Source organism: Cynocephalus volans, chromosome 15, assembly GCF_027409185.1.
Source record: "Cynocephalus volans isolate mCynVol1 chromosome 15, mCynVol1.pri, whole genome shotgun sequence".
NCBI lineage: Eukaryota > Metazoa > Chordata > Mammalia > Dermoptera > Cynocephalidae > Cynocephalus > Cynocephalus volans.
The window spans coordinates 49543202-49569258 of NC_084474.1; the positions used below are offsets into that span (position 1 = coordinate 49543202).

Here is a 26057-nt window from a genome sequence, read left to right on the forward strand (position 1 = left end):
AGAAGGTTAAAATAATTAATAGTTCAGGTTTGATTATATTCAGAAGTTAAGAGAGAAGAAATCATAGATGATTCGCAGGACAACTGAGATAAGACCTCCAAAAGGAAAAGCATATTTGAGAGAGAACATGAGTCTAGTTAAAAGCTTCCAGGAGATAATATTCCCTTAGCCTCCTGTCATCATTCAAAGGGTTCTTAAAGTTGGGGGAAATTTATATTTCCAACTCCCTTTAAATGACAAATTTTAAAATCAAGAGCCTATGCATTAAAAACAAAGCAAAACAAAAATCAAAAAAAGGACTGAAAGGAAATATACCAACATGTTAGCAAGGGCCTTTGATTCTTTTTTTCTTCTTTCTAGGTTTTTTTTGTCTTCTAAAATATCTTTAAGAGAGGATACTACTATTCTTTAATCAGAAAACTCAATTTAAAAGGGGTGCAGGGACATGATTTTTTCTTTTTTTAGAAGTAGAGGTGAGATAGAAAAAAATCTTTATCCAAAATTCTCTTATGTAGAATTAAAAGCCTCTTCCACTTGCTCCCGTAATCCTTTATCATACTAGTAGAGAGCTCTTATTATACCACATTAAGGTTGACTGTATGTATCTGTTTACTCAAATACTTTATGAACTACTTAAGGTTAAAGGACCATGGTTCTGATTCCTGTGTGCCACCTCCTAGCAGGATGTCTGGCACATGGCATCCATCGAGAACCACTTTTGGAATAAATGCATATATTAAGTACTATTCACCTTTCCTATCAATTAAAATTCACGGGGTACCCTCAAAACTCATTATAGCAAGCTCTTAAGAAACCATTGCTATGTTATGGGTTAAATCAAACTCAGATTAGACTAAACAAATGATTTATTTGCCTACCTCATTCCCATCACACATTCATAAAGAAATATGATTCCTTCTTTCTGATGTGGTCGAAGGTGATATACAAGGTGAGGATCTATCACTACATCCACAAGAGGGAAACAGTTCTTATTAAACATCCACTGATGATTCCTGTCTGGTCGTGGCATAACAAGGGAATCTTAAAAAAAAGGTAAACGTACAATTATAAATGTATTGTAATTTCACTTCATCAACAACTACATTATCTTGTTTTCATTACTCTTTAGAACCAAAAAAAAATTGTCATCATTTACGGCTAAAGAAAATCTGAAATTTAGTAACACTAATGCTATGAAAGGGTACAAAATTAAAAAAGAAAATCTCATGCCTTACTGGTGTAAGATTTAATGCAAAGAAGTACAAAGAGCTTTCCAAATTCTGTTTGCCCAAAAGTGCTTCAAAACCACTGAAATTCACTATCGTCTAATAAGGAATTCAGTCAGGCACAACATTCAATAGTTCAGTATTCAAAGGAAAGAGAACTATTCCCAGCTGAAAGCACAGTTGGAATTTTGCCAAGATGCATTTGCCAGTGCTCAAAAAGTCTCCCCAAACTTAACATAAAGGCTCTCTTTATTTTCAGTCCAATACACACTAACAATGACCATAACTCTTTATTAATCAGAACTGAGAAAGGATGATAAATTTTCCATTGACTTGTCCACCAATATTTCTCCATGAACCTTTGCAAAGCGGCATGAAGTAACCATTGAATAAAAATGTAATTCTTTAGAAATATGCTAACACAATTTAAAAGATTCACTAAAATATCACCCAAAAAAGGTAAAATTAAATATAACTACAAGGCAGGTCTCAACTGATAAATCTGAAGTCAGATAACAAACTTTTCAAAATTATTGTTGGGGCATATTTGTATGTCCATATCATGGTTAAAAACTGAATTAGATCAAAAAAATAAACAAAAAGACAAAGGAAGGAGATGAGAAGGGGAGATGAAAATAGGTTCCAGGAGGTTAAATAAATACCTATTAATGTGGAAATATGTAGTCACAGGAATGAGAGTTTGGTCATGTTTACCATTAGCAATTACTCAGAGGACAAGTTTTCTGTGTATCTTCCTAAGTTTCTCAGTAACTGAAAGGAATTTTCATCTTTGAGGTAAATTCCCGTCAGGTAAGGGATTAGGAAGTGAAAATGGAAAATTTAGTCCTTGGCCTTCCTCAATATCCCTGTAGCAAAGCAAAAGTGTACTCTGTGGATCTTTATAAAAGGACATTGGGAAAAAAAGAAGATAGAGGTGAAAAATCACATACTGCTCAAGCAAGAAGAACCAAAGGAAGGATCATAAGTCATCTAACAAAAGGCCATCTTCAAGACAGATAAAACGTAAACAGCCACAATAATGGGACACCAGCTCAAATTTTAAGATGCCCCTTTATCTTCACAATGATGAGGCATCATTTAATGCTAACAAAATCTCTCATGCATTAATTTTAAGTCTACAACCTAATACTATCTTTGACATGGTAAGAGAAATGAGAATAATCAACCATTTACCATTTACACAAAGTGCTTCCATTTATATACACATATATACATATACACACAAATACACTGACATGACACATGTATATTCACTTACATACACATACACACACATAAATGTCACAATAAAATTTTTCATTCACTCACTCAAGAAATATTTATTGGACAGAATATACAATAGGCACTTCTAAATCTCTATGGTGGTTATCAGGACCCGCATTTTACATATGAGGAGGCAAAACATTAGCGATGTAAGTGACTACCCAAGAGCTCAAAGAACCAGTTCAGTGACAAAATCACAACTCTAACTCAGGTTTCTGAATAAGCACAATATTCTTTTTAGTTCTTCACAGCCCTTCATTATATAATAGGAAGGCAAAGGGAAAGGAGAAGAAAGAGGAGAAGGGTCGTTCAAAGAGCCAGTGGTTTAGCTCGACCACAGAGCTCAAATACTGGTTCCCACGGGAAGTTCCCCCATTTTAGAAGTAAGCAAAGGACAAAAAATTAGTTCCAGTCCAGGCATACTACCAGCTCCTTGGGGCCCACCAGAGGACATGAGACTTGGAGCCAGGGACCAGACACCACTCTCATATCCAGGCATAACACCAACGCCTCAGGCCCACCCAGGGACCCGAGGCATAGAGAACGGGACCGGACCCCCCTCCCACGACCAGGCACACCATACCAGCACCTCAGTGTCCACCCAGGGACTCAAGGTATGGAGCCACGGACTAGAGCCCCCTCCTAGAACCAGGCACACTGCACCAGCGCCTTGGGGCCCGCCCGTGGTCCCAAGGAGTGGAGCCAGGGACCGAGACACTCCCCTCAACCAGGCATACTGCCAGCACCAAGGAACATGCCAAAAACATCACCTCCATGTGGGTGGCCCACCACAGCCACCGCAATAACCATGGCTGCCGCGAAAGTGGCTAGACACCACAACCACCCCGCAGATGGTCTGCCAGCCACTGGAGTGCATTGACAAAAAGAAAGTCACCAGCAGAGACCAAAGAAAAGAAGAGGATCTCTCTCTCTCCACAAAGCCCATTTCAGAGTGACAGAAGCATCATGTTCTCTATGATAATACTTGGGGACCTGAACACACCTCTCAACATTGGACAGATCATCTAGGCAACAAATCAACAGAATAACCACTATTCTTTCAGAAGGAAAGAAGAAATCTAGGGTAATTAGAAGGGTCAGAGGAGAGGGAGAAAGGGAGGGGGAGAGAATGGACAAGGGGCATATACAATAAATAACATCTGTAACAATTATATGCTAGGAATATTGATTTGATCAACATATCTCAATGTTGAACCCCCAAAATATGTATAATCAATTTTGATTCAATAAAAATTTTTAAAATAAAAATAAATTTAAAAAAGAGCCAGTGGGACAGACAAAACATTTTAATAAAAAGAGAGAAAATTCAAGGGGGGTTTCAAGATGGCGGTGGCTACGGCGGTTGGCACGGAGTAGCTGAGGTGGAAAAGGCGGCCACTGGGCCTCAGGCAGCCGGGAAACTTGTGGACTTTCCTCTTGCCGTCTCTTAAGGGAGGACCGCTGCTGGTGGCCGGTCGTGGGGGCTGAACGCCACTTTGCCCTCAGCAGGAGAGGCTGCCTCATTTACAGGCAACAGCTTTAAAGAATGGAGCAGGAAAAGAACTGTTCCGTAGCTGCAAAAGCGAGTCGCTAAACAGGGAACACAGCGCCAGGGCTGCTGTGGATGCAGACAGGATCCCGGAGGCCGGAGTTGCCCTATTCAGGATTCGAGATTTCAGGCCGGCATAAAAGAAGATTCCTGGGAGTGCCCGAGCTGCGCCGCGGGACCGAGCGAGCAGCCCGAGGTGGCGGCGGCCGAGAACGGGGAAGGCAACAAACCAGAGGCAGAGAGTGAGCGCCCGACCTGGCACAGGCCTGTGAGTGACCCCTGGCCCGGCCCTGCTCGGGGGGGCTGACGCCCACCCGGCTTCCGCCTGCATCACCGGGCCACTCACTGCCCCGGGTCTGCCTCCATTTTCCCAAGGGGTGGCAGCTCCGGCCCGGCTCGGATCCTCACTGAGCCTTCCCACTTGCTTGCCCTGGCGCAGGGCTTCCCGGGGCCTGCGGACTGGCCTCCCCTCCCACTCCCTCCACGGTTCTCTGGCGGGGCTGGTGGCATGGGGCGTCCCCAGCCAGTGTTGGGAGGGCAAGGAAGTACAGGCGGGGCCAACTGTCACTCCACCACACCCTGGACTCCAGCCCCCGGTAAACTTCCTGTTACAGGGAGGCAGATACCATCTCTGCGGCCACCAGTTTGGAAAAACGCCTAACCAATTTCTGGTTGGGAATAGTGTGGTAGGAGAGTTCCCAAGTCTGCTTGAACCTGCCGGAGAGCTGACTGCAGGCGGGCGCTAGACTCGGTCTATGCCGGGGGGATACAAAGATGAACAAGTCCCGAGAAAGATCTACACAGTGCTACAAAGGCACCCAGAGCAACCGGTCATCTGTGCCTAGCAGAAACCTGGTAGACTTCCTGGGCGAGGCGGTGCCGAGCAGGGTCTTGAAGGCCCAGCTGATAGACGAGGGTTGCAGAAGACACGTCCCAGCCCAGCACAGTGCGCACAGAGTGGGGAGACGTGCGGCCAGGGAGGCGGAGACTCGACAGAAACCACGCACCCTGTGGGGTCGCCACTGCACGATCCAACAGCCTAGGCCAGAGCACACGGAACAGGGAGAAGTCCTGCACGGGAACTGAAAACTCAACAGAGAACAAACACCCAGTGGTACGTGATCCAGCAGCCCAGCAGAGTCCAAGCTGACCAGAAAGGTGGCTCCCCGGAGAGGCCCAAGAACCGAGGCAACCATACACACAAGGCACTAGAGGCCAACTGAGCAGTCACAGAGGTAGCCATACCAACTTGGCAACCACAGCAACATCTTACTTAGTCAATAATCTCAAACCGGTGGACTGTGAAACCCCCTGCCACAATGAATAAACATCAAAAAAAAGATACCAGAAATACAAAAAATCAAGAAAGTACACCACCAAAAGTTAATAAATCTCAAACTCTAGATCCTATAGAACAAGAAGCCCTTGAAATAACTGACAAGGAATTTCGAGTGATAATTCTAAGGAAACTGAATGAGATACAAGAAAACTCAGCTAGACATCATAATGAAATGAGGAAAAGTATACAGGATCTGAAAGAGGAAATGTACAAGGAAATCAATGTCCTGAAAAAAAATGTAGCAGAACTTGCTGAACTGAAGAAGTTATTCAGCGAAATAAAAAACACAACAGAGAGTATAACCAGCAGGCTTGTCGAAGTTGAAGAGAGAACCTCTGAACTTGAAGATGGGCTGTTTGAAATAATACAAGCAGAAAAAAAAAAAAAAAAGAAAGAAAAAAGAATCAAAGACATTGAAGAAAATCTGAGAGAGATATCAGACAACCTTAAGCGCTCAAATATCCGAGTCATGGGTATTCCAGAAGGGGAGGAAAATGGAGATTCCATTGAAAACATATTCAACAAAATAGTGGCAGAAAACTTCCCAGGTATAGGAAAAATCACAGATCTTCAGATCCAGGATGCTCAATGATCTCCAAACATATTCAACCCAGTACTTGCTTCGGCAGCACATATACAAACGTATTCAACCCAAAAAGGCCTTCTCCAAGACATGTTATAGTCAAATTGGCAAAACTCAGAGACAAAGAGAGAATCTTAAAAGCTGCAAGAGAGAAGCGTCAAATCACCTATAAGGGAGCCCCAATCAGGCTAACATCAGACTTTTCATCACAAACCCTAAAAGCTAGAAAGGAATGGGCTGATATTTTCAAAATACTAAAAGACAAAGATTGCCAGCCAAGAATACTCTACCCTGCAAGGCTATCCTTCCGAAATGAAGGGCAAATAGTATATTTCTCAGACAAACAAAAACTGCGGGAGTTCACTACCACACGACTACCCTTACAAGAAATCCTCAATGCAGTACTGGTTTTGGTTCCTGAAAAATAACTACCACTACCATAAAAACCCAAGAAAAATCAAAACCCACTAGTATAATAAAAATGGCATTCATGAAGAGAAAACAATCAAACAAAAACGCTATCTACAACCTAAGGAACCAACAAACACAGAAACCAAACATTAAATCAGAAGGCAAGGAACAAAAGACACCTAAGACAACCAAACAACCAATAAAATGCTAGGAATAAATCAACACCTTTCAATAACAACTCTTAATGCAAAAGGCTTAAATTCCCCAATCAAAAGACACACACTGGCTGACTGGATTAAAAAGAAGGACCCAACTATATGCTGCCTACAAGAGACCCACCTCACCCATAAAGATTCACATAGACTAAGAGTGAAAGGATGGAAAAAGATTTACCATGCAAACAGAAAAGAAAAACGAGCTGGAGTAGCTATTCCTATATCTGACAAAATAGACTTTAAATTAAAAACCATAAAAAGAGACAATGAGGGACACTACTTAATGATAAAATGACTGATCCATCAAGAAGACATAACAATCATAAATATGTACGCACCCAATGTTGGAGCAGCCAGATTTATAAAACAAACTCTATTAGACCTAAAGAAGGAAATAGACACTAATACCATAATAGCAGGGGACTTGAACACCCCACTGTCAATATTAGACAGATCATCTAGGCAAAGAATCAGTAGAGAAACACAAGATCTAAACAATACTCTAAACCAATTGGAATTGGCAGATATCTACAGAACATTCCATCCAACAACCTCAGAATATTCATTCTTCTCATCAGCACATGGATCATTCTCCAGGATAGATCACATATTAGGTCACAAATCAAGTCTCAATAAATTCAAAAAAATTGGAATTATCCCATGTATTTTCTCAGACCACAATGGATTAAAACTAGAAATTAATAACCAACGAAACTCTGGAAACTATACAAACACATGGAAATTAAACAGCATTCTACTTAATGACATATGGGTCCAAGAAGAAATCAAGCAGGAAATCAAAAAATTTATTGAAACTAATGAAAACAATGATACATCATACCAAAACCTGTGGGATACTGCAAAAGCAGTATTAAGGGGGAAATTTATTGCATTAAATGCTCACCTCAGAAGAATGGAAAGATGGCAAGTGAACAACCTAACACTTCACCTTAAAGAACTAGAAAAACAAGAACAATCCAAACCTAAAGTTAGCAGAAGGAAAGAAATCATTAAAATCAGAGCAGAACTGAATGAAATTGAAAACCAAAAAACAATTCAAAAGATCAATGAATCAAAAAGTTGATTTTTGGAAAAGATACATAAAATTGACAAACCATTAGCATGGCTAACAAAAAAAAGAAGAGAGAAGACTCAAATAACAAAAATTAGAAATGAAAAAGGTGATATTACAACTGATTCATCTGAAATACAAGGAATCATTCGAGACTACCATAAACAACTATACGCCAACAAATTTGAAAATCAGGAGGAAATGGATAAATTTCTGGACACACACAAGCTCCCAAAACTGAACCATGAAGACGTAGAAAATTTGAACAGACCAATAACAATAAAGGAGATTAAAGCTGTTATCAGAAGGCTCCCAACAAAGAAAAGCCCAGGACCAGATGGATTCACAGCAGAATTTTACCAAACATTCAAAGAGGAATTGACACCGATTCTTTACAAACTATTCCAAAAGATTGAAACGGACGCAAATCTCCCAAACTCATTCTATGAAGCAAACATCATCCTGATACCAAAACCAGGTAAAGATATAACCAAAAAAGAAAACTACAGGCTGATATCCTTGATGAATATAGATGAAAAATCCTCACTAAAATACTAGCAAACAGAATACAGCAACACATACATAAAATTATTCACCACGATCAAAGCTTTTCCTTTGAAAGCTTTTCCTTTAAGAACAGGAACTAGACAAGGATGCCCACACTCACCACTCCTATTCAACATAGAGTTGGAAGTACTAGCCAGAGCAATCAGAGAAGAGAAGGAAATAAAGGGCATCCAGATTGGAAAAGATGAAGTCAAACTGTCCCTGTTTGCAGATGACATGATCCTATATATCAAACAGCCTAAAACCTCTACAAAAAAACTCTTGGAATTGATAAATGATTTCAGCACAGTAGCAGGATACAAAATCAACACACAAAAATCAGTAGCATTTCTTTTCTCCAATAGTGAACATGCAGAATGAGAAATCAAGAAAGCCTGCCCATTTACAATAGCCACCAAAAAAATAAAATACTTAGGAATTGAGTTAACCAAGGAGGTGAAAAATCTCTATAATGAGAACTACAAACCACTGCTGAGAGAAATTAGAGAGGATACAAGAAGATGGAAAGATATCCCATGCTCTTGGATTGCAAGAATCAACATAGTGAAAATGTCCATACTACCCAAAGTGATATACAAATTCAATGCAATCCCCATCAAAATTCCAAAGACATTTTTCTCAGAAAAAATTCCAAAGACATTTTTCTCAGAAATGGAAAATACTATCCAGACATTTATATGGAGTAATAAAAGACCACACATAGCCAAAGCAATGCTGAGCAAAAAAAAATAAAGCTGGAGGCATAACACTACCTGACTTTAAGCTATACTACAAAGCTATAATAACCAAAACAGTATGGTACTGGCATAAAAACAGACACACTGATCAATGGAATAGAATAGAGAATCCAGAAATCAACCCACACATTTACTTCCATCTGATCTTTGACAAAGGCACCAAGCCTATTCACTGGGGAAGGGACTGCCTCTTCAGCAAATGGTGCTGGATAACTGGATATCCATATGCAGGAGAATGAAACTAGATCCATACCTCTCACCATATACTAAAATCAACTCAAAATGGATTAAGGATTTAAATATACACCCTGAAACAATAAAACTTCTTAAAGAAAACATAGGAGAAACACTTCAGGAAATAGGACTGGGCACAGACTTCATGAATACGACCCCAAAAGCATGGGAAACCAAAGGAAAAATAAACAAATGGGATTATATCAAACTAAAAAGCTTCTGCACAGCAAAAGAAACAATTAACAGAGTTAAAAGACAACCAACAGAATGGGAGAAAATATTTGCAAAATATACATCTGACAAAGGATTAATATCCAGAATATATAAGGAACTCAAACAACTTTACAAGAAGAAAACAAGCAACCCAATTAAAAAATGGGCAAAAGAGCTAAGTAGGCATTTCTCTAAGGAAGATATACAAATGGCCAACAGACATATGAAAAAATGCTCAACATCACTCAGCATCCGGGAAATGCAAATCAAAACCACATTGAGATACCATCTAACCCCAGTTAGGATGGCTAAAATCCAAAAGACTCTGAACGATAAATGCTGGCGAGGTTGCGGAGAAAAAGGAACTCTCATACATTGTTGGTGGGACTGCAAAATGGTGCAGCCTCTATGGAAAATGGTATGGAGGTTCCTCAAACAATTGAAGATAGATCTACCATACGACCCAGCTATCCCACTCTTGGGAATATACCCAGAGGAATGGAAATCATCAAGTCGAAGGTATACCTGTTCCCCAATGTTCATCGCAGCACTCTTTACAATAGCCAAGAGCTGGAACCAGCCCAAATGCCCATCATTAGATGAGTGGATATGGAAAATGTGGTACATCTACACAATGGAATACTACTCAGCTATAAAAACGAATGAAATACTGCCATTTGCAACAACATGGATGGACCTTGAGAGAATTATATTAAGTGAAACAAGTCAGGCACAGAAAGAGAAATACCACATGTTCTCACTTATTGGTGGGAGCTAAAAATTAATATATAAATTCACACACACACACACACACACACACACACACACACACAAAACCGGGGGGGGGGGAAGAAGATATAACAACCACAATTACTTGAAGTTGATACGACAAGCAAACAGAAAGGACATTGTTGGGGGGGAGTGGGGGAGGGAGGGAGGTTTTGGTGATGGGGAACAATAATCAGCCACAATGTATATCGACAAAATAAAATTTAAAAAAATAAATAAATAAAAAATAAATAAATAAATTTTAAAAATTAGAAAAAAAGAGAAAATTCAGAAGCTGAAGATTCCACTCTGTATTTCAACTAAGTCTTTGCAATAAGCAAATACAGAACTAGGAATTTTTAACTGCAGGATTTTATCCCAATCATGCCATTGATTATTTGAATTTAGGTAAGTCAGTTCATCTTTCTGTACTTCAGTTTCCTTAAATGCAAAGTGAAGGGACTGATCTAACTGATCTGAAAGGCCTATTGATCTCAAAACTTATGTTTCTACAATACTTCCAAAAGGGAAAAATAATTATTTTATATACTTTTATTTTGCTACTATTATGATAGAAGCCTACTCTATCCCCCAACTTCCACACCCACCATACTATACTTTCAAATTTACTTGTCTTTCTCCTCACCAAATGAGAAGCTCTAAGATGACAGCTTTACCTCCGGGTCCACCACATAAAAGGCAATCAAGAAATAATTTGCTGAGTGAACAATTAGATAAAAGAATAACCAGAAACAGGTTATGTTTCATTTTTTTAATGTGATTTTTTAAAAATTATATTCATCAATGTGCTGCAAATGACAGAATTTCATTCTTTTTCATGGCTCAATAGTATTCCATTGTGTAAATATACTATATTTTCTTTATCTATACATCTTTTGATTGACACTTAGGTTGATTCCATATCTTAGCTATTGTGAATAGTGCTTCCATAAACATGGGTGTGTAGATATCTCTTCAACACATTGATTTCATTTCCTTTGGATATATTGCCAGTAGTGGAACTCCTGGATCAAACGGGAGTTCTATTTTTAATTTTTTTAAGAACCTCCATATTATTATCCACAGTGTTGTACTAATTTATATTCCTACCCACAGTATATGAGAGCTCCCCTTTCTCCACATCCTTCCCAGCAGTTTTTATTTTTCATCTTTTTGATAATAGCCATTTAACTAGGGTGAGATAATATCTCACTGTGGTTTTGATTTGCATTTCCTTGATGATTAGTGATGTTGAGCCTTTTTTCATATACTTTTGTCCTTTTGTATGTCATCTTTTAAAAAATGTTGATTCAGATCTTTTGCCCATTTTTTAATCAGATTAAATCCTGTCATTTGCAGCAACATGGATGGCACTGGAGGTCATTATGTTAAGTGAAGTGAGCCAGGCACAGAAAGGCAACTCTGTGGAATCTATAAAAGTGGATCTCATAGAAGTAAAGAGTAGAGTTGTGAATGCCAGGGATCGGGAGGGGAAAATGGGAGGGGAAAGAGAGAGGGGAGGACGGAGAGCGGTTGGTCAACAGGTACAAAGTTACAGGTAGATTAAAGGAATAAGTTCTAGTGCTCCAAAACACAGCAGTGTGACTATGGCTAACAGTAATATATTGTATATTTCAAAATAGCAAGAGAGAATTTTGAATATTCTCACCACTAAGAAATGATAAATATCTGAGGTGACAGATATGCCAATTACCCTGATGACTAATATACATTGTGTACTTGAACTGAAACATCACATCGTAACCCCTAAATATGTACAACTTTTATGTGTCAATTAAAAATAAATTTTAAAAAATTCATCAATGTGAAAATTAACTGATTGAATGGAACTGAACTTTCACCTGTAAAATTTGCATTCTTTGTATATCTCACCATTCAAGATTTTATACACTAATACATGTCATCAAGGCGTATAGTCTTTAAAGCAAAAGTGTAATCATAGTCCTGATTCGTAAGTTTACTAATTTTTCTCCTTACTAACGATGTCAGATTTTATTCAGAATTATACACATGTTTGTATTTATACGATACATCTATAGTTTGGATCTTTTTCCTCCAATACATGTATAGTAAGTATTTTGATTACTGTATTCTTATATGCATTTACATAGGTAATAATTCCCAAACTACATTGTTATTCAGCTTCAACATTATCCCTTACATCAGTCTGTGTATCTGAAAAACAATACACTTTCACCTGAAAACTTTAAAACAAAATTTAAACTTCAAATTCACATACCAAAAATCTTTTGACAGTAAAACCAGAATATTCAAATTATTTTTTAAATCTTACTTGGTGTATATGGGTCATGGCGTGGTTTGCAATTTTGGAAATCATTCTGTCTATTTTCCTTTGAACCTGATTTACAGACACTTTTGAAAGGGTTAGAGAAACACTTCCTGGCAGCCTGAGAAGAACTTGGGACAGCAGGACTTCCTCCTCCATACTGAAAACACCTGCCACTGTTGAAGTCATCTGGAGAGATTACACCCATAACTTCTATTTCTTTTCCACCAATCATCAGTGTTTGGCCCTCTTCGATATTGTCAAGGTTTTTGAATTTATATCCAATGCCTTTAAGTTGAAAAAAAATAATAATTAATTGAATTAACTGACACTCTAAGATGATTTAGTGACACCATAGTCACCTTCACAGAACTGTACAGAATGAAAACTGTGCTTTGAATGTAAACAGCCTTGTATAACCCATTAGCCAGAATGAAAACATAATATATCATTTTGGTACCAGGAAAAAAAAAAAAAAAAACACTAAAAATCAGAAGAAACAACACATCAATAAAAACTAGCTACACTTTAGAGAAAGCAAGACTTTATTATTGAAAATATGGACTATTATACTCTTTATAATTTTGCCATCTCTTATCTCAAAAAATCAAGCCAGGAAAATAGTTTGATAGGCTATATGAACCCACCTATACTATGAACAAACTAGAGAAACACTATGGTATCTCTACTACCACTTAGAAACAGCTGGAAATGTGAAGGAGAATTAACAATAGAAGCAACTGTTAACACAGCTAGTACTGTACTGTTCCACAAGAGATAGCAAAGTTAAAATACAGTTATGGCAAGAGGCCATTGATATTCCAAGTTCTAGCTCTTTAATAAAAAGTGGGATAGTTTAGAATATTAAGCTTGTTTATTTGAACTATGATTAATTCAGTTAACATTATTAAATGCTGTCATGTGAAAGGTGTTGGCAAAATATAAATAAAAATGTCAGTTACAATCTGCTCTAAATGAGCTCATTTACCACACAGATGGAATTTTAAGCTCCTAAGCTCTATTAAATGCATTAAACTATTGAATACATAGTAATTGTGCCATAATAAGAGGCAGAAACTGTATACCATGAACTTTTTTTGTCTCTAAAAAATAATAATTAAAGACTGTCTCATTTTAGAAAATATGACCCTTTTCAAGTAGTTGAATATTGCTATAATTTGCCCTGTTAAAACTGACCTAAAATTTATAATCTGGGCCAATTTGGAATTAATACATATATTAATTATTACATTATATATAAATCCTTTATGATGGATTACTTTTTAATTTTAATGCTCTAACATACAAAGAAATTACTTGGCTGGTATTTTTAAATGCCAAAGACCCATCACTGCATTCCAATTCAGTAGTGGTCTTGACCTCTTCACATTAATGAAGATCACAGTTTTATCTTCACATAGAATCCAATTACTGTTAACCTCAGTTTTAAATGGAAATGGTAGACAAGAATAATCTTTTAATTTTGAGGCAGCTTTAAAACTCTCCCTATTTCCAGAATCTCGCATTTCATTTTGATCTATAGTGTTGACTCTCTCAAAACATCTCTAATCTCCAGAAACTTTCTTAACTCTTGAACTTTGTTTCCCACACTCGTTTTTTTCTGGGTATTGTGCAGTGATGGCCAGTTGAGCCTCACTGTATTATCACAAGCTATTAGTAATTTTACTATTCCAGCTTTCAGATCTCTTAGAGTCCTTGTCCCTAAATTAACAAATTTAAATCTTATATATACAATTTATTTAAAAGAAAAACTCTTGGATTACAGGCAGTAACATGCAAAATTAACTCCAGGTTGACATGTTTATTAATGTTATACTTAAGCAACCAAGTCCTATGTTTGGATGTTTTCAGTTTGAAAAACCAATATAATCCCCTTTATTGTTTAAACCAATGGTTCTCAGTGCCTGACTAGATATTAAAATCACCTGGAAACCTAAAATATACCTATGCCCAGTCCCTCTCCCTAGGCTAAATAAATCAGAGCATCCAAGGTCAGGGCCTGGGCACCGGCATTTTTTAAAAAGCACCTCGGGTGAATCTACCTGCACAGTCAGGGTAAAAACCCACTGATTTAAGACTAATTTGCATGTTTTGCTACTCGCAACTAGAAGATACCTTAATTATAAACTATACATACACAAAACCATGTATACTATACCTTAAGGGTAAGAAATATTCCAGAATAATTTTGGTAATTTTTACCTCTCCAGTTGGCTTTAGAATATAATTTCACTAAAGAAGCAACACCACTGCATGAACAAATTCTCCAAAAATCTAGTCCCAAGGTACCTTAACCCACAACATGTGATGTGTACTGGACTTTTTTCTTTTTCAATCTTCTCATAACTGAGCATAATACTGTACACATAATAGTAGTTCTTCCATATTTTTATAATAAATAAAACATTTTGTTGCAGTAATTCAGTTCAGCTTCAACTCTTACCTGTCACTGCCCTTCATACACTTACATTCCTAGGGCTGACTGGTTGGCTCAATTGGTTAGAGTGCAGTGTTATAACACCAAGGTCAGGGGTTGAGATCCCCTAACCAGCCAATGTCCCCCTCCCCCCAAAAAATACATGTACGTTCCTGAAACATCAAACTAGTTTGAATTCTCTCATCCCTTTATGCCTTTGCATATACTATTCCCTCTTGCACATGCCCCTCTCCCATAACCTCCAAATCTTTTCATCCTTCAAATATTACCTTAAAACGCTTCCTATAAGGCTTATCCCTAGCCTCGTAAGCAGACTTAAATGATCCTTTTATACTCACACTGCACTTAGTAAAAATTCTCATTAAAATAATTATCTCATTGCTTCTTAATTATCAATTACATTGCCTTGCCCCACTAAACTATAAGTTATATTCATCTTTGAATCTTCAGTCTTAACATAGTTCTTGACGCACAACAGTTAATAAATACTATAAACTACATTTTTAAGTGAATGAATGAACATATAGAACAGATTTTATAATTATGGGCCACACTCAAAATTGAACCATAAGAAACAATGCAAAACAACTCTGGTTGGTGTAGGCACTCTGAATTTACAGGCTAACTTGTATTAGTCCAAGTTATGCTGGCAACATTTTGTAACAGAAATAATGGTAACTTCCAATTTAGATGTATTAATCCAGGTCAGGCCTAATCATTATGTCCTTGCTCTGTTTTTCAAAATTTTACTGAGTACCACTGAAATTAGTTATCATTGAACTCCTGATATCAATATCTTTTTAAATTTTAGTCACTTAGCATTCTGCAAAAAAAAAAAAAGGAAAAAACGTACACCAAGACAAACTGCTTAATCTCAGAAAAGTGCCAAGACAACTGTATAAAGCAGTTTTAGAGAAAATGAAATGATGGGATAGGATTTGCCTCAATGAGCTACCATAGGCCATAAGATTGTAAGGCTCACTAACCATTATGAGATAGTTTTCGTATCATACACAGTTGAAGCATGAAAGTTAATTAAAGAACATCTTAATCTCTCCCTTTATAAAACCCAATTATATTTCAATGTGTAACCAGAGACATATACTAATTTTAGGCCAAATCATAAACATTAGGTAATATCACTATACCTTTTCCAATGTCTTTGCCTTCCAAATCCTTTAATGTAAATGACCTTCCTTTTATAATAAGAACAGCATCACCTTCCCATTTTTTGTGTTTTTTCTTTGAAGCCTTACACCAAACAACACTGAAATATTTAACTAGGCTATCAGGTTCCTCTTCTTGTCCCTTGGACACTGTTATTTCTTTAAGGGCTGAATGAACTAGAATAAAAAAATAAAACAAAAGCCACATTATTAAGGATGCCTTTAATGTCTAAGTACTGTCATTAAATTAAAAAAGGCACACACAAGTCAGATTGTATTAAGAAGTAGTATGAAAGAATATTTGATTACTCATATTAGCATTTTATAAACTGAGAAATCCAAATGTCAGGGGCTAACATTATCATGGGTACAGTGAATGTAAATTTCTTACCATCCAAAAGTCATATAAACTCAATTGAAGTAGAGTGACAAAATAATCACTGTAAAAAATTTTGAACTCTAGGAACTACTTATTTCAACATATATAACATGGAAAAATAAATTAAAATCACATTTGACAAACAACTGGTTTAGTCAACAGTGAAAATCACATTTGACAACAACTGATTTACTCAACAATGAAAATCACATTTGACAACAACTGATTTACTCAACAGTGAAAATCATACTTGACAACAACTGATTTACTCAACAATGACATAACACGTCAAGGAAAAGTAAAATAATATTGCAGAGTTCTCTGGGGGAAAAAAAAGAAAACCTTTAATTTCTTTGTTTCTTAGCATTTATCAAGTGTAGAATACATTATCAACTATAGTCACCATGTTGTAAAATAAATCTCTTGAACTTATTTCTCCTTAACTGAAATTTTGTATCCTTTGACCAGTATCTCCCCAATCTTCCATCCCCATCCGAACCCCTGGTGACTACCAGTCTACTCTCTGCTCCTATGAGTTAGTTTTTAGATTCCACATACAAGTGAGATCATGGTAATTGTCTTTCTGTACCAGGCTTATTTTACTTAGCATAATGTCCTCCAGGTTCATCTATTTTGTCACAAATGACAGAATTTCCTTCTTTTTTAATACTAAATAGTATTCCACTGTGTATATATACCACATTTTCTTTATCCATTCATCATTGATGAACACTTAGGTTGATTCCATATCTTGGCTATTGTAAATTATGCTGCAATGAACATGGGAGTGCAGATATCTCTTCAACATACTGATTTCAATTTATTTGGATATATATCCAGAAATGGAATTGCTAGATCATATGTATGTAATTTTTTTCAAATAAGAACAAATGTAAAACAGCAAAGTAGGAATAAGACTAAATTTCGTTAAAATACTTTTGTCTCCCAGTTAGGGAGTAATTAATTGCATTGGGCCAATGATTCTGAGAATTCAGTAGCATACAATCAGGAGACAAAAAGTAGCCTCTTACAAATGTCTGTACTTTTTTCAGAAAACATTTCCAACATCACCATATAAAAGCATATCCAAATAGTCTAACACAGTGCATGGAAACTAATCTATGGTGATAGAAACGAGAAAATGGTTTCTGCCTCTGAAGTGGGGTGAACTGACTAAAAAGGGAGAGGAGAGGACTTATTATGACTGGTGATTACTTGGGTGAATACAATTGACAAAAATCATCAAACTGATCATTTAAGAGCTATACATTTTTACTGCATATAAATTAAACCTCAATTTTAAAAAGACAAACCACAACAAAGCAAAAAACAACAGCAGAATACATTGAAAGGTATATAAATGATATTCTAAATAATAGCATCTTTTAGCATTTTGAAGCAAAAACACTGTAACACATATTAATTCAAAGTACACTTGACCTACAGACAAAATCGCCCTCTGCTTCACCTCACCTCCTCTCTTTTCCCCTTGGCAGTTATATATTAGACCAGTACCCCATGAGCAATACAGCAATACCATCCTCATACTAAGTCCTAGCTCCTGCTTCTCACCTAACTTGTAAACTAGATTTTCAATGGCTACATAAAAGGTAGTCTAGCTGCAGACAGCAAAATATCATTTCCCTATTACTGAAGGGCCCTTCACTATGTCGTTTACCTAATACACACCTGACCCAAGGAATCTATCAAAACAATAGGACTTACAAAACAAAAATCAAATAATTTTTTACCTTTTAAAATGCACCATTTAATTAAATAGGAAAAGTAAAAGGAAATCCCTGATACCAGAAATAAGATGACCACTTCTATTCAACATTGTCCAGGAAATCCTAGCCATTGTAAGAAGGCAATACAAAAACTTAAAAAACATAACAATCAGAAAGGAAGAAATATACCAAAAAAAAAAAAAAAAAGAAGAAGAAGAAAAGAAGAAATAAAACTATACCTTTTGGCAGATGATATGACGGTTTACATAGAAATCCCCAGGGAATCCAAAAACTAACAACTCGTACTAATAAAATTAATTTAACAGGGTCATAGGATGCAAGGTCTATATACAAAAATCAGTTATACTCTTATAGAATAGCAAGAAATAATCTGAAATGGAATTTTAAAAATTTCATTCACATTAGCTCCAAAAAAGCACACACATGATACTTAGAAAAATATCTAACAAAAGGCATCTAAGACCCCTATACTGAAAATTAAAAAGCTTTGTTGAAAGAAATTAACAAAGATCTAAATTAAACAGAGCTCCTATTTGATGGACTGGAACATTTAATTTTGTTACGACATCAGTCCTCCCCAAAATGATGGATATATTCAGAACAATACCAATCAAAATCTCAAGATGCTTTTGGTAGAAGTTGGCAAGTTGATTTAAAAATTTATGTAGTGGGCCGGCCCCATCCCATGGCTCACTCGGGAGAGTGCGGCGAAGCGCCGAAGCCGCGGGTTCAGATCCTATACGGGGACGGCCGGTGCGCTCACTGGCTGGGCGTGGTGCAGACCACACCGTGCCAAGGGTCGCGATCCCCTGACCGGTCAAAAAAAAAAAATTATGTGGAAATACAAAAAACCTAGAATAACCAAAGCAATTTTTAAAAAGAACAAAGTTGGAGGTTTATTATATTGCTACAATATTCAAAGTAGCTTGGTATTGGCCAAAAAAACCAAATAGGCATATAGACCAACACAATGAAATACTAGCCAGATACAGAACCACATAAGTATGGCCAAATGATTTTCAACAAAGGTTGTGAAGCAAATCCAATGGGGAAAAGAAAGTCTTTTCAAAAGCACTGCAAAATCAACTGGATATCCATTTGGAAAACATGAACATCAACCATTAGGTGACCCCATACACAAAATTTAATTCAAAATGCATCACGGACCTAAATGTAAAACCTAAAACAAAAAAATGTTCTTACGGAAAACATAGATAAAAATATTTGTAACCTTGAGGTAGACAAAAGTTTCTTAGAATACAAAAGCACACAATGTTAATAACTAAAATTATAAAGTGAATTTTATGAGAACCTAAAACTTTGGTTTTTTGAAAGATGCCATTAAGAAAACTAGAAGGTAAGCCACTGGCTGGAGTGAAATATTCACAATACATACATAAGACAAAGGACCTGTATCCAGAATACATAAAGAAGTATTACAGCTTAAAAACAAGAGAACAAACAAATCAACAGAGAATGGGCTAAAGACATGAACAGATAATAATTCAGAAAAGAATATATACAAATAGCCAATAAGCACATAAAAATTTGTTTAACATCATTAGTAGTCATCACAAAATGCATATTAAAAACACAAAAAGATACTACTTCATCACACCCATTAAAATGGCTAGAATCAAAGTTAGACAATAAACAAGTGTGATGAGGATGAAAAAAAATTGGAGGCCTCGTACACTGCTGGTGTGAATGTAAAATAATGCAGCCACTTTGGAAAACTACATGGCAGTTGCAAGTGACAGAGCAATTCAACTCCTAAGTATACATGCCCAAAAGAATGAAAACATATGTCCATACAAAAACTTGTACACAAATGTTTATAGCAGGATTATTCATAATAGCCCAAAGGTACAAACAACCCAAATGTCCATCTGATGAAGAAATAAACAAAATTTGGCATATTCACACAATGGAATATTATTCAGCCATAAAAAGGAATAAAATATTGATACATGCTTAAACATGGATGAACCTTGAAAACATTATGCTAAGTCAAAGAAGCCAGTCACAAAGACCGTATATGGTATGATTCCATTCATATGAAATGTCTAGAACAGGGAAATCTATAGAGACAGAAAGTAGATTAGTGGTTGGTTGGGGCTGGATGGATGTAGGAGGTTGGGGGAGTGACAGCTAAAGTTACATAGTTTCTTTTTCAGGTGTTAAAGATGTTCTAAAATTGGCTGTGATGATGGTTTCACAAAATTGAATATATTTTAAAACAATTATAGGTGAATTGTATAGTATGTGAATTATATCTCAACAAAGCTATTTAAAAACACACACAGACAATGAGATAATACCATGCACCCATGAGACTGATTAAAATAAAATTTAAAAAACTGACCATACCAAGAGTTGACAAAGATGTAGAGCAACCGGAAATATCATATGCTAGAAGGAACGTAAAACAGTAGAATCACTTTGGAAAAGTTTGGCAGACTCTTTAAAAGTTAAACATACACCTATTTTAACCAGCCAATCAACTGCTAGTTATTCACTAAAAAAAAAAATTTTTTTTAAACCCTGTACATCTTCAAGCCAGGTAAATTAACCTGCCAAAAACTTCAAAATCCATCTTCACTACTAGAACTCACATAATTCATATCTTTATCATTAGCATTCATGGAATGAGAAAGTGAGTCTTGACTATCTTCAACCAATAAATTATACTCAGAACGACCAAGGTTTTTTTCTGAGAAACTAAATAATTCATACCCAGCTTAGCTCTGTCCAGAATGCATGACCCAATGAACTCTTACCAGTCCCTGAAAGGATTCAGACTGCTATAACCCCAATCAGAAACCAAGAAGGCATAGGACTTAAGTGAAGCTCCACCAGTTTCCTGACCTTCCTTCCATAACAAGAGTATCCGGACAAAGGGTAATTTTCAGATACTTCTTTGGGGGAAAATATACTTCTAATATACCAGTAAATATGGTGCACAGTTTCTTATTTTCTTCATATAGTATTGTCAATGAATTTCTGCATAATATTCTATTGGAAGAAAGTGTCATGATTTAATTAGTCCACTACCCTTTTTTCCAGCTCTCACTATTATATTCAGCCTTTGTGCAAATTTGGTTATTTCCTCAAGATAAAGTCTTAGAAATAAAATTACTGGTCCAATGGGTTTAAAGATTTTCAGACTCTTGATTTAGACTGACAAATTTTATCCAAAGAAGGCTGTACCAATAAGTGTCCACTTCACTATACCTACATAAACACAATAGCTCATCTTTATCAATTTTTTAACTACATTTTTTTATTTTAAAAATTTTACACAGTAAAATCGACTTTTTCTGTGTAAAGTTCTATAAATTTTAACTCATGTATAGAGCCATGAAGCCACCAACACAATCGCCCTAAAAGGCTCCCTCCTTCAGGCTATTCCTTTATAATAACACCTTCACCCTATCCAAAACCCCCAGCAATTACCTACCTGTTTTCAATTAATATAGTTTTATCTTTCTGACAATGTCAAATAAATGGAACCATACAGTATACAACCTTTCAAGACTGGTTTCTCTTACTCAGCATGTCTTTAAGATTCATTCCAAGTTGTTGCCTCTATCAATAGCTTGTTCCTTATTATCATATGGAATACTGAGACAGTTGAGTTGTTTCCGGCTTTTGACTATCATAAATAAAGCTTCTATGAACATTTTATGTGAATGATCATCTTTACCAATTTAATTGGTGGAAATGGCATCTCCTTAATGTAATTTGAATTTAATTATTAATGACAAAACTTTTTTTATATATCTTCATTTCCTCTTTGCTTAACTCCCCTAATTTCACATTACACTTAAAGATTGTACCGCAGACAAAAAGAAAAGATTCTCATTTTCTGATCAGATTAAAAATGAGTTTTCATACATATAGAACTGCCATATGACCCAGCAATCCCATTGCTCGGTATATAACCAAAGGAATGGAAACCATCATGTTAAAGGAATACCTGCACTCCCATGTTTATCACAGCTCCATTTACAATAGCCAAGAATTGGAATCAACCTAAATGTCCACTGACAGATGGCTGGATAAAAAAAATGTGGTATATTTACTCGATGGAATACTACTTTGCCATAAAAAAGAAACGAAATTCTGTCATCCGCAGCAACACAGATGAACTTAGAGAAGATTATGTTAAGTGAAATAAGCCAGGCACAGAAAGAGAAATACCACATGTCCTCACATATAAGTGAGAGCTAAAATAAAGAAAAGAAAAGAAGGAAGGAAGGAAGGAAGAAAACTAAGAAAGAAAGAGTCACAATAATACGTTAAACTTTCAAAAAAAAGAGAACAGATGGGCCGAGCCCGTGGCGCACTCAGGAGAGTGCGCCGCGGGTTCAGATCCTATATAGGAATGGCCAGTGCACTCACTGGCTGAGTACCGGTCACGAAAAAGACAAAAAAAAAAAGAGAGAGAGAGAACAGAACTGTAGTTATTGGAGATGGGAAAGGGAGAGGGGAAGTGGGGTTGGAGACAAACTAGTTAAGGGTCACAAAGATTGATTTCATTTTGTAAATTATCCTGATTTGATCACAACATATTGTATACACGTATTGATACTCGATTCTGTACCCCACAAATATATATAATTATCTTTCAACAAAAAAACCTTCAAAAATAAATTAATTAAATCAAAAAAATAAAAATGAGTTTTCAATTGACCAGAAATCCCTCATCATTCATTCAGCCAACATATTATCTAATATGCAGAGTCTAAAACCAGACTCTCAACCATTTCTTATTTCAAAATTTCACTTAAATTTTTAAGGAGAAAACAGACATAAAAGAGAACTTAAATTCATAAGAAAGTCTGTCACAATTAAAGAAAAATATAAAACTATTAGATTTCAACATGTAAAATACTTACAAAATAGAATATAAGTGTTGACTGTGCTAGAAGAATCAGAATCCATTTAAAATCCTCCTTAATAGGAGGTATTCACTAAGATATGGAGCTACTGCAAAATTTCAAATAAAAGGACCAAATAAAACTTAATTTTTTTTTCCCTAAGAGAAAATAGGGAAGTGAAGGAGGAATTAGTGCATTAAGAGGAATAAAGAGCTCTTAACAAAGTCACTCTTCGACTTCTTACTTGATAAATTCTTTTCCCCAAGGTAAACCATGGAAAAGGTCATAGCATGAAAAAATAAGGTCAAGATTATTTTGTGATATATTATGTTTCAGGGAGATGCAAGAACACACGCAATAAAAGGCAAGTTTTAATACAGAAAAAGTTGTCCACCCCATTGTTTCCACTTCAAGTACCCAAACATGCCAGTTACTGCCTCTATTTCTCCAAATTTCCAATCACTCCTTAACTATTCTAAACTGGCTTCTAGTAGTTCTCTCCCAAAATTGCCATTATTAAAGGTCACTAGGAGCTTGTTGTCAATAAACCCACAGGTTATCAAAGTTCTCAAAAACACTGGACAATGTTGACCACTTCCTCCTTGAAATACTGAACTCTATTTTTGTAGCTTCTCCAACGCCTTTCAAATTTTCCTCTTACTCTTTGGTTGCTTTTTCTTAGACATCTTTGCCAGCTCATACTTCTTTGTCTAACCTTTAAGAGTTCTAACCCCTATTCTCTCATTGTGCACCACTCCTACTTTAATTAGGCCATCCACTCCTATGGTTTCAATAACATCAAGGTACTAACAACTACATATTTTTTCCTCTAGCCAAGACCACAACTCTACATCTGTATATCCAATTACCACCCAGACATGTCCACACGAGAGTCTCATACACACCTCAAATTCATCATGTTCACTCCTCTTCTCTCCAAAAATTGTTCCTCCTTCAGTGCTCCCATGTCCCACCCTTGTTCAAGCCAGGAAACTGAAACTTCATCCTTGACCCTCTCCACTTTCTCAGTCCCACAGCTAACCAACCACAAAATCCAAACAATTCTACCCCTGCATGGTTCTCAACTATTTGCCTTCTCCACTGCCTCCACTTTTTTTGAATCACCTCTAATCTGGACTTCTATACTACTGCAAGATCTTACCAACAGGTCTACTGAGATCTTCTCGTGCGACCTCTATTCCCTAAGACCAGTTTCTGCATTTACGATAGCTATCCATTTTAAAATGTAAACCTCATCATATAACCCTTTTGCTTAAAATCCACTAGTCTTAACCACCTTGAAGAAAACATGCTACTTCCAGCCACTGGGCCTTTTACCTGTCTTCCTCCAACACACTTATCTAAAATAACTTCTACTTACTCTTTTGTACAGCTTAAATTTCCCCGATTGCCAAATTAGATCAAGCTGCCCTACTATCTCAGCATTATGTCAAGAATTAATTATGCAACAAATTACTTAATGTCCACTTTCTCAACTACACTATAAAGCCCTGAGGGAAGGGGTCTGTTTTGATTTTGTTCATCACCATTTTCCAAAAATATGTACTTTTCAAAACTGCTGTTTTGACTCTAGGTTCATTTTGACTTCAAGTTTATAAAATACTTCATTAAAACAGAATTATCTTAAAATCAGTTTTCATTAAGAAAGTAGCTTTAGAAAATACCTCTGAGCTCATTTCCATTATTGTCCATCTTTACCTTCATTTTAAAGACTTGTTACCTTCAGGATCAATTATTTCCCAAGTAAACTTTATAATAAACATTTCGTTCATCAGTTACTTTTTTGTGTGTCATAGTTTACTGATAATAGCTTTTACCAACATGAGTTCTTTTATAACCATAATTTTTACCAAATGCAGTTTTGTTGAGTTATATTTTGCATACCTAAATAATCAAGATTGTATTAATCCAATTTTTAGTCAAGAAAATTTATCAGTTTTTAGGTAAATCTGTGATTATCATGTGATTACTTTTGTTGTTTTAACAAGCTTGATTTTCTCAGATTAAGTTTTGAGGTTTTTAACATTAATAAAAAAGATGGGATGCTTTGATCAGTTTTTGAACTCTAAAAAATTTTGTGGTGCAAAATTTTAGCCAATTTTAATTAGTTTTCCTTTTGTATTATTTCTACCATTAGTCACTGGGCATTGAATAAAATGACAGTATCTTTCAGCATTTTGTTAAATTTGTCACTGTTTTTTTATTTGGTTATCTAAGAGAAAAATGTAATTCCCCTTTAAATAGTTCAAGATTGTCCTTAAGTAGGGGTAAAAAAAAATGTCATCAAAATGGCTGGGAAAAACATCCAAGAGTCAAACACTCTGTTGTATTCCCAGGGTCTAAAAGAATAACTTCCTAAGATCCCCTCCCCACTGAAAAAAAAACTTCATAGAACAAAAGAAAATAATTAAAATCTGAGAATTAAAAAATTACTCATAGTTAACTCTGAAATACCATAAGATTCTCAGACTTAGACGTACCCTTTTTTTTTGCAGAACAGCAGAAGCACATGAACTATGGAGCCAGACTGGATGGGCTTGAGGCTTGAGTCTACCAACTTACTAGCTACGTGACCCTTGATAAGTTACTTAACCACTTTTTGCCAGTTTATGAATCTATAAAATGAATGTAAGACAGACACTCCTTGACTTACAATGGGCTACATCAAAATAAATCCTCATTAGTTGAAAATACAGTAAGTAGAAAACGCATTCAATACTTGGATAAACCCATAGCAAAGTTGAACCATCTTAAGTCAAATCATCATAGGTCCAGATGCTCCTTGACTTATGATGGGGTTAAGTCCCAATAAACCCATCATAAGGAAGAAGAACCTTACGCTGAACCATTGTAGGTCGAGAACCATCTGTACTAATACCTACCTCACTGGCTTATT

At 36.2% G+C, this 26057-nt stretch overlaps 1 protein-coding gene across 1 annotated transcript in view; it reads right to left on the minus strand.

Moving 5' to 3' along the window:
- Window positions 1-26057, minus strand: part of RAD54B (RAD54 homolog B) — an 89011-nt gene that overhangs the window by 29608 nt on the left and 33346 nt on the right. The window contains exons 3-5 of the mRNA XM_063080002.1: window positions 16113-16307; window positions 12513-12794; window positions 879-1041 (exon numbers count right to left, since the gene is read on the minus strand). Of these exons, the coding sequence (XP_062936072.1) occupies window positions 879-1041; window positions 12513-12794; window positions 16113-16307 (640 nt within the window). The remainder of the gene's footprint in view (window positions 1-878; window positions 1042-12512; window positions 12795-16112; window positions 16308-26057) is intronic.